Source organism: Hirundo rustica, chromosome 2, assembly GCF_015227805.2.
Source record: "Hirundo rustica isolate bHirRus1 chromosome 2, bHirRus1.pri.v3, whole genome shotgun sequence".
In the NCBI taxonomy this organism is placed as follows: Eukaryota; Metazoa; Chordata; class Aves; order Passeriformes; family Hirundinidae; genus Hirundo; species Hirundo rustica.
Window position 1 is genome coordinate 31,904,192 of NC_053451.1, and position 15,363 is coordinate 31,919,554.

Sequence of the window (15,363 nt, forward strand, 5' to 3'; positions counted from 1 at the left end):
TATATTATTTTCCTTTGCTTTCTGGCGCTAAAAGGAAACTCTCCACTTACTTCCAGATGCTCCCCATCTGCATGTTCAGCCTGACACTACTTCTCAGTAGGGAACTGAAAGGGGCTGCTACAGCTGTCCCCTCAAAAAACAACTAGAAATACCCAGTCTGTGACTGCATAGAGTGATCATCTTGTCTAAATTATGAGTGATTAGCAATCCTGATTCACCTCTACACATCATCATCATCATCAGTGCTGCGTCCTTCCAAGTTTAGGTTATCTCAGAGGCGCTTGTTAATTTTCAGCATTCCCACTGGTTTCTGACTATAGGAAAAGGCAGACATCAGCACAGCCTGATTTAGCAGCACAGAAATGTGTCAATATTTTTGGCATGTGATTCAGTTCTGGAAGAACTTGCTAGGCCTGTGTTTCTCTGGTGTAAATCAAAGTCAGCAGAGTTGCAGAAGAGGCAGATCCAGACAACTTTTTCTCTGTTTTTGTGGTTTTTTTTTTTTTTTTTTTTGTTTGTTTTTTTAAGAGTTTTGCTCATTTTTCTTTTGGGTACATAGGATTTCTGCAGAACTTAAGAGCATTACTCAAACGGCCACATTCAGCACAGAGTACCTCAGCTCCAGTATGTTGGTGACATTGCCAGAGGGAAAGATCCTTCGGATGTAGTTGAAATCTCCTACATAAAGACTTCCATCAGACCCACATGTTAGGGCAACAGGAGCCAGAAGTTTGTTTCCATCTGCCAGACCATTGCAGCTTGGACAAGAAATGCTTCGTCTGCGGCCATTGCCCATAATACTTCCAATTACAGGCGGCTGCTGGGAAATGAACTGGTTTTCCCCGTTTCCTTTATGCAAGATGCCTAGAGAGACAGAAAACAGCATTACGGAAATGAAAGAAACAGGGAGACTGAGACCAAAGGGAGCACAAACTGGCAATGCTGCATGCCAGCTGGGGAATCTGCTAAGAAGTAAGAAGGTTTATCATCTTTCATAGTATTGTTTTGCAATGATTTCAAATGAGGAGCCTCTTTTCTGAATGAAGTGTTTTTTTGTTTTTTTTTAAGACCCATTGCATTTCCTGCAGAAGGAAAATATGTAGGGAGAATAAGACTGTCTTTATATTTGAATGAAATACACTTTACAGCATCTTATGAATTTTTACCTGCTCCTTGCCCTGTAATTTGCAGCCTAACAGGTAAAAAAAAAAAGAAATTACATAACTCATTGAAAAGTAAGGGCTGGGAAGACCATGGGACATTTTCTAGAGAAAGTTTCATCCGCAAAGTTTCAGAGGAGCTCTGCCTATTTTCCCTTTAAGTGTAATGCTCTCAGCAGTGATGTGGGCTGAATTGGATGTTTGCTCCCATACCACTATTATCCAAAGGGACACAGTGCTTCTACCTTCGAACATGTTCTGATCAGCTGTTGAACCACCCTACTGCAGTCCTCAGCAGTCTTCAAGGACTCTGGAACCCTCCATTCTCCCTTAGGACCCATGAAGCCTCTTGTTTTGCAAGTACACTTGGTACATTGGAGGATGCCTCTGGATGGATTTATGCTTAGTGACAGCTCCAATCTGAATAGGCTCCCCTTCGTTATTTTAGGAATATTTTCCTTGTTAATACCTTTCTTTTACAACACTACAAAGTTGGGCTGACATTCAAATCCTTCATGATGGCCAGCTTCTTTTATATTTTGCACACCAAATTGCTTCTAAATGTAGGTTACTAGAAACAACTTATCAGTAAAATACATGAGAGAACACGTGTTGGTCAGGTTTCTTTCCTTTCCTTTTCTTGAATTCTTAGTCAGAAGGAGCAACTGGGTCTTGCAATGCTGTATTATTCCTGTTACTTGTCACAGACAACCTACCACTTTGTATGTTGAGGGCATGGTGTTTGTCCAGGGACCATCCTCCAAGTTTGGAAGCATCGATTTCATAACCCTGAAGCACAGCTGTCCTCTTCTCCCACAGGATTAAGTCTGGACAGGATTCATACTCATAACCTACTGAAACTGTGAACAAGAGAGAGACAAAAAGACTCCTTAGATTAGTAACCCAGAAATGCAGTACCAACACACACACAGTCACAACTGAGCAGGGGTTAGAGCATTTCTACAAAAAATTGCTAATTTAATTGATAATGTCGTCAACATAATGCACAATCATAATGCACATAATATTTTTTCTCTTAAAACTCTCTTCTGCATTTAAAAAGGTCAGTGCCATTGTAGGTGTTGAGTGAATGTGCTAAAATTTAAAAGACGCCATTTTAATGATGTATTTTAAAACAATGAATATTAGGATTGGGACTTGATCTCCGTGAGTCCCTTCCAACTCAGATATTCTAAGATTTGAGAGTGTAAACCACTGCTGGACTCTCAGATGAGAGAATTTTTCCCCTATCTACTTTCTTTGATCAAAGAGTGCATGCCAGGAACTTGAACTTGATCATGAACTTTCTTGGAAGGTAAAGACTTGAGCAATTAATGCATGGGGCAGTGAGTCCCTCCGAGGCAGCAGTCTCAGCCAGGTTGACTTGTGGTCATTGTTAATGTCAAAAGTTTGCTTGCCATGATGTCTAATCAGAGCCTTTCAGGAGTAACTCCACCGAACACGCTGAAGTTGCTTAAAATTGTGTCAGCAGAGCGAAAATCATGTTTTTGACAGAATAATGATTCCTTTACGATTTTCTCAGAAGAAGCAGGACCATTTTCACTGGTCTGCTTTTCTTCTTCTAATCTTTACAGCTGAAGCAGAGAAGAACTGCAAGTTCCACACAAATGAAAAGCAATTACATAGATTTTTTTTTACTAGATAGAAAAAAAAGTCTGATCTTACAAGTTTACCATACTATTTGAAAAGTGCTGAGCACTGAGAGAACTCAGGATTCACCATCAAACATAGTCTTTTGCAGATTGTATCAGAGAAAGATGTAAGTTAGGATATGAAAGGTCAATATTTTCCACTGTTCTGGAGGTGGGAATCATTGAAAGCATGAATGCTGATGTTCTCAGACGTGCTTGGGTACTCTGGAGCTGCAGAGTTGTTTCATGGAGCACTCCAGGACCCATTGATGATCTAGATCTTAAAGAGCATGCATGCAGAGTCCTTCAGGATATGCTACCAGGACTCGTTTCTCAGTGTGCACTCTGAACTGGGTAAGGCTCAGCAGGGTTTATGATTCAGCCTGCTGAGTCTGAGTGAGAGGAGGAAGGCACCTATTTTTACTCCTGGAAAACCAGGCATCCTGCAACTCCTCTAAAAAGACTTATCTTCAATTGAGCTATCAGGCATCAATGAACAATCCTTCCGTCAACAGGAGCTGTGCTTGGTAATTTGGGATATTTCCCAGTTTGCTAATATCATTTCCCAGCAGCCTGAAAGGTCTAGTCTAGACTCAGTTGAAGATCTGTAAGTGAATGTCCACTGAGTGTTGACAGATGGGAAGCAATCACTGCAGAACTGCATTATCTCTGCTCACTAAACACCCAGTATGGAATGGCATTCTTGAATGGGTAACAAAGGGGAAACTAAGATTAAAGCAATCCTGAAGGTCAGGCACAAGGAGCAGTGGCAATCAGGGCGCTATCCTCGGGATTCATTTCAAAGCGGTGTTGACAATTTCTGGCTATAGGTGAGGGGTAGCCAAACGCTTCTAGCCCCAGTTAATTCCTTCTGTATAAATATGATGGGAGCAGCTCAGGATGTACATGCTGGGCCATGAGCCAGAGAAGAGATTAAGAATTTGTACTGTGTCCTTGAAAGTGTTCAAGGCCAGGTTGGATGGGGCTCTGGGCAATCCGATCTAATGGGTGGAATCTCTGCCCATGACTGGGTCATTGGAACTAAATGGTCTTTAAGATTCCTTTCAACCCAGACCATCCTGTGACTCATCTGATGAGGAACGTGTGCTGCAGAAAATCTGCACGGACCACTTCATGTGTCTGCAGTGAGACCATACTGATCTAGGACAAGGCCTATCAGTGCCACTTAGCTGCTTCTAAAAGGAGCCACAGACCCTGGGGTCACTTACTGAAGGCTTCTGAGAGCCCATACACCTTCTGGCTGTAGACATCTGTCTTGTCCCAGATGAAATAGTAGGACAGGTCTGGAGCTGCTGCAAACCACTTTCTGAAGAGGCGTCCCTCGACGGCCACCATGAGGTGGACTTTCATGAGGTTGAAGGGGATGGTGGGGTGGGTCATGCTGATCCGCAGCACTGATTTATAGCCAGCTGTGCGGCTGCTCAGGTAACTCACTTTTATTTTACTGCCGGAAACGTTAATCTCCTCTTGTAGAGCCTGTGGAAAAGCAATCCATGAGGTGTTAAATCAGCAGGGAGCAGACAGGAAAAGGCAGTGAAGCTGTAATTAATCAAACACACCTGTATAAAAGCTCTGGCAGGCATGTCTAAAAAGGCACCTAGTAGGCATCAAGTATGAAATCATATATGTAACTTATTTCTGGAAGCTAAGGAATGCCTCCCACCTTCTCTATCTCTGTTACATGGGATAGCAGGAGAAATAAGTGTCACATTAAGTCAGTGTATACAAAAGGACTCACTCTCCCACAGAGAAAAGAGCTGGGATCTCAGATAGTTACAAGCCATCAGTTTAGCTTCCATTTTCTGTCTTTTATCATCATAGGTTTTAGAGGTGTCTAATTTTTGTCTCCTGGCTTCTTTTTCCTAGTAAAATATCACTCCCTACTTGGCCTTAAGGATGTTTCCTGGTCCTGATCATAACATGCAATTCTCTCCAAGACATCAGCGAATCCTGATTCCACCCTTCCTTTCTCTGACTTACCCACCTCCTTCTTTGAAACTGCTCCTCTCCTACCTCCCCTCTGACCCTCTCTACCTGATCTACCATCTACCTCTAGATGTTTTTAAAATCTGTGTTCTCGCCCTTACTTTCTGACCTCACTTTTTTCCTACTTATTCTGGTGCTTGCTTAAAATTCCTTTCCCTCTTACTTAAGTGATAAAACTGTTGGCCTGATCTACCACCTACAACTCCTTTCCCTTCCCTTGCATTCTTCCTTCTCTTTCTTTTCCAAACTCCTCTGTATTCTAAGTGACTTGCTTCATTTTCTCCTCTAGCCATAAGTGTGGGTTTTTTTGACTGACTGGGACAGTTATCTAACAGCTCCCCATTACAGTACAAAACTTCAGAAAAGACTGAAGAAACATCAAGAAAAGCTTTTTCTGCTTTGAGAACAGAGCAGCCTCAATAAAGATGGAATTTTCAGCTAATTTACCTGCTAAAGTATCACCAGAGCTTAAGATTTAATTTTTTCCTTTTTTTTTCCTTTTTTTTTTTTTTTTTTTTCTTTTCTTTTTTTCTTTTAATGGAGAAATGCTTGGAAAGTTTATGGAAAGTGAAACAAGTATATCCCTGACACTGTGCTGATCTTTCCATGCAATATGCTGATTAAAAAAATCTTAGGAGAAAAAAATTGTCACTTTCAAGAAAACTTCACTCTTGGGTAAGCACCCAACTTGGACATTTTTGGCACAAGTCAGCAACCTCTGACGAAGATTGAAAAATGAAGATAGAAGCTTATCAGCAAGCTGGAAAGCGTGGTCTGCTAATAGGATGTGTTAAAAGGTATGAAAAGAGCAGCTGGAACAGTTCTCTCCTGTGCCACTTCTGAAGTTCTTCAGTGTGCTGGACCCTAAATGAGCTTGTAAAATACTTCCCTAGCAATAATCATCTTTCTGAATTTTAAGGGTGGGGAAGCTTGAAGGCAGGTGTGTCAAGCGACCCACCCATCAGGAAGGGATCACATCTATCACAGTGTGATTCTTGTGGTGTCCTGTGCAGGGCCAGAAGCTGGACTCAATGGTCCTTGTGGGCCCCCTCCCACTCAGGAAATTCTAGGATTCCATGACCCTCATGCCTTCCGAGTTATGTCACTCCTATACCCAACTCCCTCTATGCGAGAGTGGCAAACTTCCCTGGTACAGCGAGCTGCTCAACTCTTTACAGGTTTTCTGGTTAATGTTATCAAAAATGACAAATCTTGTAATGTGCCCCCCAAAAACACCTCTTCGGAGAAGTTATCCGAGGCTCAACACTTTTTCAAGTGATAACTAGAAAGCTCTGAGTGTTGCAGCACTTGAAGACCGACACATCTAGCCAGTTAAAGCCCCATTCCACTGTGCTCATAAATATTTACCTTCTCTAATGTAGCCTTTTTAATTTACATTAAAATCAGTGCTTAGGAGGCTGAAATATGACAGAACTGGGAAAACCCAGGATTTAAAAAATATATTTTATGAGATCAGCAACAAGTTGGACAGGGACCAGGCTCAACCAGAGATGAGCTGAGCCAAACTGCAACAAAGGTGGTCCCTTGCATCTAATCTGTCTTCATATGTAACACCATTAGGATAAATACAGTCAAAAATAATTGTCATGGAGATACTATTCTGACAGTCTGATTCAGATCCTTGTCAAAAGTAATTATCGTGATCTATCTCTGCTGTCTACCATTCCAAAGAAAAGGTCAGCCCAACGCTGCCAAGGCACTGAGCAGCAGAAGAGGCTTTGTTTAAAGGTGTCTGGTTGAAGAGAGGGTTCAAATAGTAATTCAGGTGATTCAAAATATATTTGTAGTTTATAAGTGGTGACAAACTAGCAACACAGCACTGGTAGGGAGGTGTATAATTCAGTAGGATATCAGTGGGAGTGTAGGGGGAAAACAAGCTTTAAAATAATCTGAATGTGCTAGAAGTAACAAGAACTAAATTGTGCCCTTATTTCTATTTGATAATTGCTGTTTGGCCCAGACACATTCATATGCAGGCCTTGTGAAAGACTCTTAGAGTTTATCCCAGACTAAAAAATATAATTTGCTCTTTTTAAAGAGGTCCAGCCATGAGGGTGGGAGGCAGAAGAGCTGCTTCTTCAGGCTTACTGTGGATTTACACATGGTAGCAATTTTCACTGTCATGTTTTTTTAGCTCTATGGTGTTGATCTGTTCTTGTCTTAGTAGCAATTTTTCTACTCTTTGCATGAGACAAGGTAGGAAATCTTATTTCTGTGTGCTGGGTTACACATGTCTTCTACAACTACTCTTCACTCTGCCAGCAGACAGGCAAGGTACAGTCAAAATTTTGTTTGTTTGTTTGTTTTTTTGTTTGTTTGTTTTGTTTTGTTTTTGTTTTTTTTTGTAAGACGCTCAGAGAGAATTTTAAAAAGGAAATCCATTTTAAAGGCTGCTTCATGGGCCTTAACATAGACATCTAGTGCTTTTCAAATGTTCTATGGTAACCAGAACTTCTGCAAGGGCATGAGAACTCTCACATGGACCTGACATCTCCACCTTTCTTAAACTACAGCTGGAGACCTGAAGGGGCACTTCAGGGCATCCTGAATGGCCCCAAATCTGTCTATAGACACCTGAATCAAATATCAAAAATGCACGACTAAGTTTTTTGAATGCATCCAGGTAGAGAGCACTGCATTTATTTCTGCATTTATCTGTTGGAGCTCATGAGGTTCTTATCTACCCACTTGTCAAAATCTCTTTCCCAGCCCTGCTATCTGCTTGTCACCTCCTCCCAGCTATGTGCTCACACCTTATATATTTAACATTTCCCTGCCTAGAACTGTGTATTATAAAATGCAGCTGCAGGAATGGACAGCTAGGCTATTTTTTAATGTATGTACATCCAGTACAGAAATGAAAAGTAGTCCATTTCTGAACTGCAGTACAGTCAGGACTCTGCCACAAATCAGATTCTCTTGTAAACTCCTGCACCAAAAACTCTGCTAACCTTCACTGGTCAATATTTGGGGTGGAATATTGATTTACAGGTTTTAGCTCAGACATACAGCACACAGAACAAGCACTGTGTTCATCATGCATGGGATTCATCTTATCTCTACTTAGGAGGACCCTAAGTTAGCTGTCTCCTCTGAACTGTTCTTTTAGGTTTTCCCTACAGCTAACAGCAGATAAAGACAGACTCTTTAGAAAGTTGGTGCTGTCTTGTAAACTTAAGAGTGCAATTCAATTCCAGTTCAAGGTATCTAAATCCAGATGTCAACTTATAAATACGCTCATGTGAGGTAGGCACGTGAACATCAGTTTTGGTCAGTGGAATCCAACTGATACCATTGGTGAGAACCAGAAAGGTTCAGGGTGGTCAGCTTAAGTGATGTGTAGGCTCCACTGATGTACTGATTAGATTTCTGTCTGCTCAAATGGGAGTTCGGATATTTGGCACATATCCAGACAACTGAACTCCTTGTAATCTCAAAATCAATCTTTCTAATGTATTAGATTCCATAGCTACAGGTGTCTAGTGGGATTTGGGATGTCCAAGTCATCTGTCATTCATAAGAATTCAGAAGATAAAATTCAGGACACTGATAGGGGGATCATTCTGGATTGGCAGTTAAAGGTCAAGCAGGATATCATCAGGACATTTCAAATGGCATTAAATATCTTTGATAGGGTGCTAAAACATAAAAACTGACATAGGTTGCCCAGAGAGATGGTAGATGCTCCATTCCTGGAAACATTCAAAGTCCGGTTGATGGGGCTCTGTGCAGCCTGGTCTACTGTAAAGTGTTTGTGAAACCAAATAATGACTGAGGTTATGATCATAGTTGCACTGCATCAGATATTTGCTATTTCCCAGGCAGCACTGACCATTACCTTTCATGGTGTTTGTTTATTTAATAAAAAGATGTGGAAACCAAGATTCTGAAACAAGAATTTATAACATAACGGACTTTATAAGATACAGGACTTAATTAGTAATTATGCAGGGACAAACATGGTGACTGTAATTGGAAATTAGTATGAGAAATTATCATAAGACTTGGTCCAGAGGGAAATGTAAAGAGACCACTAGCTTTATTTGTTCCTGGGTTTAGCACCTGCTTTATTAAAATCAGAAGGTATAAAGTTACTTCTTTCCTCGTTAATGGTACTGCAACCCCAGTGGAGTCACACCCGAAGCACACAATTTGTCTCTACACTCGTTATTATTTCCACTTTGGCAGATTGTTGTCACTAAATGCAATACTTAGGACATGCTGAATGCAGACATATAAAATCCAGAGAACAGCATGTCCAAGATCCAAAGGTTGATGCTACATCCATATGTTTCAATAGAATTAGTGTTTTTAAGGAAAATTCATAGTTTGGATTTTTTGACTATTCAGTTTAAAGCACAGCTTCCCATTTCACAAAATACTTTGAAGCCACAGCAGATTGTTAAGGTTCTTTATCTTACTCACACTTCCTCAAAAAAAAGGAAAATAGGGATGAGAAATTAAAGGTAACCCTGTCACTCTGCTCATCTATGCCAAATGTCATGCAATGCAATAAAACTGGGGTGCTCTGCAGGTTGGCCCCTTCTCAGCCATCTGCTGGCTGACTGCATGTCTTAGCAGCTGTGTAGAGTGCGGGGGGTGTGACTTCCAACCATGAGAAGGTTCATTCCAACACTCCACCACCAAGGTTCATAGTGCCCAGTGGGTAGAATTGGCTCCTAAACAGGAGGCAGGCATTAGAGCAGAGGAAGGGCACCAGCCCGGTGCTGGGCATGTTAAATACCAAAGGGCTGACCAAGGGCTTGCTGTCAGTCACACAAGGGTCCCAGCTCACATGCTGTCAGTCACAAGTGCTTTGCCTCCATCTCTCAGGGATAAGGGAAAAGAAATCTGGCAAAGCAAGTGCCTAGGAGAGAGTGCTCCTGTCAAATGTCTGAAAAATGGGGTAACAAACAGGGAATGCTTATTGTTAGGAAAGCAGGGGAATAGTTGCATTTGTGTTGCTTAAAGCTGTCAAAAGAAGCACAGAATGAAGAAGGGGATGAGGAAGCACTGGCAGAGGTTGTCCAGAGAAATTGTGGATGCCTCAATCCCAGTTCAATGCCAGGTTGGATAGGGCTCTGATCAGCCTGGTAAAATGGAAGGTATCCCTGCTTATGGCAGGGGGTTTGGAATGATATGATCTTAAAGGTCCCTGCTAACCCAAACCATTCTATGATTTTGAGTTATTGTCCCTCAGCACAGACGGTTCATACCTGGATTTCAGGAACAATAGGACCTTTCTCTGAGCAGGAAGTTGCAAAAGCAGTGAGTGGAGATGGAGAGACCACAGGGTTGGGCCGTGCGAAGTTACTGAGGTCACAGCTTGGGATCTCATTCTCTTCGTGCCTCATGACTATGGTTTCCATCACAAAGAAGCGATCCCACGGCAACCACAGCGTGTGCTCCTGGGTGATGAAGGGAGCCCGCTCAAAGTGCAGGATAATGGAGATTCCACCAATGGTAACAAGATCAAAGCTGTTTTAAGAGACAGAATACAAAATCAGTGCACGCACTACCCTATCTGTTTGTATCAACTCCCTAGCAAGGACCCCAGAAAAATAACTGCAAGAAATATAATTCTCATTTTATGGATATAAAATCTGCAGCCCAAATAGGCTTTACCTGAGTAACAGCAAATGTCAGAGGCAGGAATCCAAGCTCAGCATCTTTGAACCTTGTCCTCATATATATTGAAATCATACCCCTCCCTTTTTTGAAATATGTGCATCTTTTTTGGTGCTTTTCTAGCACCAATATATTTTGGCCATACATACTAATTTTCTTTTTTTTTTTTTAAGTAGTTATTATCCAAACAAACGCACAGATTGGATCAATTCACACGATGAAATAAACTATTTGGAAAGCGGTTTTTCTGACAGATCCCCATATAAATTGTCTTGGCATCTCTGCTAACCTGACTAATGCCTATTGCAACCCAGGGAACACGGAGAGCCCAGTCATGGACTGAGCCTACTCTACTAGAAATACATACAGTGCAAGGTGTCTGTGTGTCACAGCACTCAGCACATTATCTTTTTTGACTCTTAAGCATTTAGAGCAGGGCAGATGAACCACTGCCTGTGGTCTCTGACTTTATCCTAAGCTATCTCCAGCCAAGTGACTTTTCTGCCTGTGTTAGTGTTGGATAGCCCACAGCCTTCCAGAGCTGTGTGAAAAAATGTTACCTTGATAAGGGAAATATTCTTCCTCTGGATGTAAAGATGTTGGGATAAGGTTCTGGTGGTTTTCTTAGTTTTGTATTTAAACTTCATCTTGTCATGGAGGGAGATTTTATCAAGTACCACGGGGATATATCTACTGTGCATAGACCCCAAAAAGAGGTGTTAAGTAAGAAAGGAAAGGATTTACACAGAAATTGACGATCTCTTTTGTTTTTTGCTCCTTTGTGTTTTTCTCACTGTCTCTTCGGCTGCAATGCCAAACATGTGCTTCAGGCAAAGAAAGTTTTCTCATCCCTGCTTCTCACTTTCATGCTTGGTACTGCTGTATGACACTCTCCCTGAGAGTTTATGCATGTGATCAGGCTCACTGGTTTCAGCAGAGCTGCTTAAGGAGCTATGAGCTTAAGTGCTTCTCTGCATGAGAACTGGGATCTGAAATACTCTAACTGCCCCAAGCCAGATTTGGTGCACCTTGTAAATACATGGTAAGAGAGAAGGAGAAAAAATGATCTATTTTTTTTTTTTAAATTAATTGTGAGGCTTTTGGATTGGGTGCAAATATCCCAGAGGAGCAACAATGGGAACGAACTATTTCTAAAAAAGTCTTTGTCAAGCAATTTTTTGGGGGAACCTTTTTTATTTCACGGCTGATAGACTGAGGTGCCATTTAGGAAATAGAACTATGAAAAGAAGGTTATTCATTAAAGAATGTTGAACTGAGTCCATGAGAGGAAGTGGAAAGCACTTCAAAAAGCCTAAGCCGTGTTTATTCTACCACTCGAGTTGGGGCATCACGTTCCCAGACCTATGGAGCTTGGCTTGCAGCAGCCTGAGGAGTAACTTGCTGGTCCCTGCCAGCAAAACTGCACTACGTTTGTACCCTGATGTGAATGTTTTTAACAGTCAATTAGAATTTGGCAAGTCCTTCAGCTGGGAGAGAGATGCTTGCTCTGCATGGATCCGGGCACTGAATGGGCCAACAAGAGGGAAGAAATAAACATTACAAATGATGCTCAACAAGTTTTTAGGCAAGTTGGAAGAGGCTTTATTTGCAAACACCTCAGTTTCATCCCTTTGGCTTCACTGAGCCTTCAATCAGGGATGGCAGTCTGCTGGGGGGAAATGTCCTGGCCTCTCCTGCATCCCCAAAAAAGGATGCAGAAGGGCAAGCACCACCTTCGTGTCAGGCTCCAGCAGCTGTGAAAACAGAAACACGCAGTATTTTTTAGCAAGTGGTGCCTCTCACAAGCTGGTTTTCTCAGAGTCCCAGGTGCAGCTTCCAAGTTACCTTGATGAACTGAACAAAAGGTAAAACCAAAACCAAACAGAAAAAAACCAAACTGAAAACACCTCCCAGTTTCCCTCTGTGAAATTAAATTTAACAAAAGGAAAACTGTCCTGGGATTGAAGGAATGAGATAATTTTATTTCTGTTTTTGCTGCTCATATCTGATGTATTTTTTATCACTCTGTAAAAATCATACTTGTGGTACAGTTGTTTTGTTGTTTTTCTTTAAAGACTCTGGAGAGACAAGCCGAAGGATGAAATTATCTATTTATCCAAAGCAGGCTCAAAAAATAAAAAAAAACCCACAGGAAAGTGTAACCCTTTCTTATCTCTTTTCTCTGAAAGTTCATGTTTTTGGTATTTCAGAGAAGCCACGCCAAAGCTGCTGAATGTAATGTGGAAAAAGTCTGGAGACTTTCTTGCTGTTTCATTAACACTGTTCCTACAACCCAAGGATACTGAGGACTTGCAGCCCCTCTAAACTAACACTTTAATAAAACTTAAAGCTTTATTTAAAAACATGGTGTATAATCCAGCACTGATGCTTTGAACTGTCTGTTAACTTTGCTTTACAGAGAAATGCATGCAACAGAGTCGTTTGAGAGTTGTAATTTTAAATTCATGCCTTGTTATATAAACAGAGTCTCTGTTGCAGTAATTACGCTAAAAACACATGCAACCCTTGAAGTTATAAAAGTTTTACCCAGTCTAAGGATTGTGACTTAAACAGGACCAGGGTTTCACTATTTCAGGCTCTATCTGAGCAAGGTAATAGGAGAGACCTGGAATAAGGTGAGCCTCCTTACAGAAGTGAAAAATGTAGTTCACTGTAATTCTAAAACTGAAATTTTACTGACTCATTTGGAAACTTTATCATACAAAAAAGAAACCCCCAAACCCCCAAACCTGGAGCAACAAAATCAGCTTAGGAACGAATCTAGCTAAACTAATGCAATTGTATCTTTAAATTCCCTTACTTTAAAACCCCAGTTATTTCCCTGCTATCAGTAAACTGATTTACTAAATCAATTTAAGGCAACTCAGTGCACATTTTCAAGAATAGATATTCCTATGGTGAATATGCCAAATAATAACCCTGCTGAGTTTTATGCTGTTATCTCATGACCCCTGGAACAAGGTAACTGCTTGCATGTCTGCTCCCATTTATTCTCCAAACCAGAATGACACTGAAGATGGGAGAGATGACCCTGTATGACTGTGCATTCCTCTGGACTGGGAATGCATGCAGTTGGCTACTGTAGGTGAGGAGAACCTGCTTCTTGTCTAAGAGCATAAATTCCTTAAAACAAAGTTGACTCAATCACATGAAAACTTCGCTGTACAAAAGCTGATGAGATGTCATGCTCTATCAAAAAAAAATTACGCAAACTCATAAAAAAAATAGAAACTGGAGTAGCATGAATTCTTTGCATTATTTTAATAGTGCTTTACAAAAAGTATTAAATATATCCTATAACAATCAGTAAGGAAGGCAAGTAAATACTAACTCCCTTTCACAGGCTGGTTCCCTGGCCAGGGAAAATCAAGAGATGCATCTAACGGTACCCACTAAATCAGCAGGGAGGCTGGGATTAGAAATTAGGGATATCTGACAACATTTTCTACCCTGACAAATTTTAGCTTGAATTGTCTTAAATAGTTCAAGACAATTTACAGACCACTGAGGAAGTCACTGGACTCAAGGACAGTTTTCATGAGACTTTGAGCAACCTGGTCTAGAGGGAGTTGTCCCTGCTCATGGCAGGGGAGTTGGAACTAGATGATCTTTAAGGTTGCTTCCAACCTAAACCATTCCATGGTTCTATGGATTTTGGTGTTCTTAAACTTGTCCATTTATGGACAAGTGGTTTTAGTCCACAGAGTACCTACAGAGTACACAGATGCAGTGATCTGCCTATTCATTTGAGAAAATACCTGCCATGTATCCCTTAGCCAAACTGGAAGTTATATTCATTATTCTGGAGGCTCAGCACTGCAATTGGAAAATTTGTTTGATATTTCTGCACCAGGTTTTTGTAGAAGCAGATTGACATGAGAGGAAGGTGAAGAAAGAGATATCAGAAGAGCTGACACCACAGAGTCTGGGCTTACACTGACCCCCACCAGCTGCCTACAGAAATCACAGCTTTAGGATGAATCCCACTTGGTCACAGATTCCTTGCTCTGAGACAGCTGATCTCTGTCATTTTTATCACTTAGAGCTGAGTGTCTGCTGGGGACTGAGTCAGCAAACTGCAGCCCTGAGCTCCTTGAAACTAATTTAGCTTCTGGAGGCTGGCAGCCACTCCAAGGAACCAGGAATCCACCGAAGCCTAGTGGAGCATATTGATGCTCTGGCTGTATTGCTTTCTGCCCTGTGCCCCTGCTCAGCTGGACCTTGGGAAGGACATAGCATGGAAGGAGCAGCCCTAGCTTGAACTGCCAGTAGAAGTAGATTTATAGCAGGGAAGGTTTATTTTCACCACCCAATAATCAGGAAGAAGTAGTTGCTTGAATATTACAAAGGTCGGGAGCCTGGACAGCAGCAGTCACCTCCATGCTCTGTCCCTTTAGCTTACGTGTTGGCTAGCCAGAGGTCCAGTTTACCATAAAGCCCCTCTGTGCTAGGTACAGCACAACTGCAAAGCAAAGAGATGGTTTCTCTCCTCTCAGTACTTGTAATCTAAATGAATGATTACACACAGTAGTTTGGTGTTGTACACATACAAGGAAACAGACAGAACAAAAGGTTATGACTAGCTGTTGTCCAGAAACCTTTTAGTCATATTTATCTGTTCTACTGGACACAGACTTTGAGCTGTTCCACACACAGCAAGTGTGTGGTTTGGATCCCACTTCCCCACAAAGTAGGTTCAGTAAGGTTGCCAGAGATACTCTTAAGCACAAATGTTCAAATTTTGTCCTTTTTGCAGTAATGCCTAAGCTACTGGCAGTAAGAGACACCAGGTCCAGTGGTGTCCTTTTCCTGGAATGCCTCTTTATCATCTGCATTTTATTGTCATAACATCAAAGAGTTGGAGCATCTCTTGG

General features: G+C 41.4%; 1 protein-coding gene across 9 annotated transcripts in view; it reads right to left on the minus strand.

Moving 5' to 3' along the window:
• The window catches only part of TENM4 (teneurin transmembrane protein 4), a 585,909-nt gene that overhangs the window by 61,558 nt on the left and 508,988 nt on the right, over positions 1-15,363 (minus strand). For all 9 annotated transcript variants that reach the window (XM_058419235.1, XM_040055308.2, XM_058419240.1 and 6 more), the window contains 4 exons: positions 10,057-10,318; positions 4,042-4,309; positions 1,877-2,020; positions 615-864 (listed from right to left, as the gene is read on the minus strand). In XM_058419235.1, the coding sequence (XP_058275218.1) occupies positions 615-864; positions 1,877-2,020; positions 4,042-4,309; positions 10,057-10,318 (924 nt within the window). The remainder of the gene's footprint in view (positions 1-614; positions 865-1,876; positions 2,021-4,041; positions 4,310-10,056; positions 10,319-15,363) is intronic.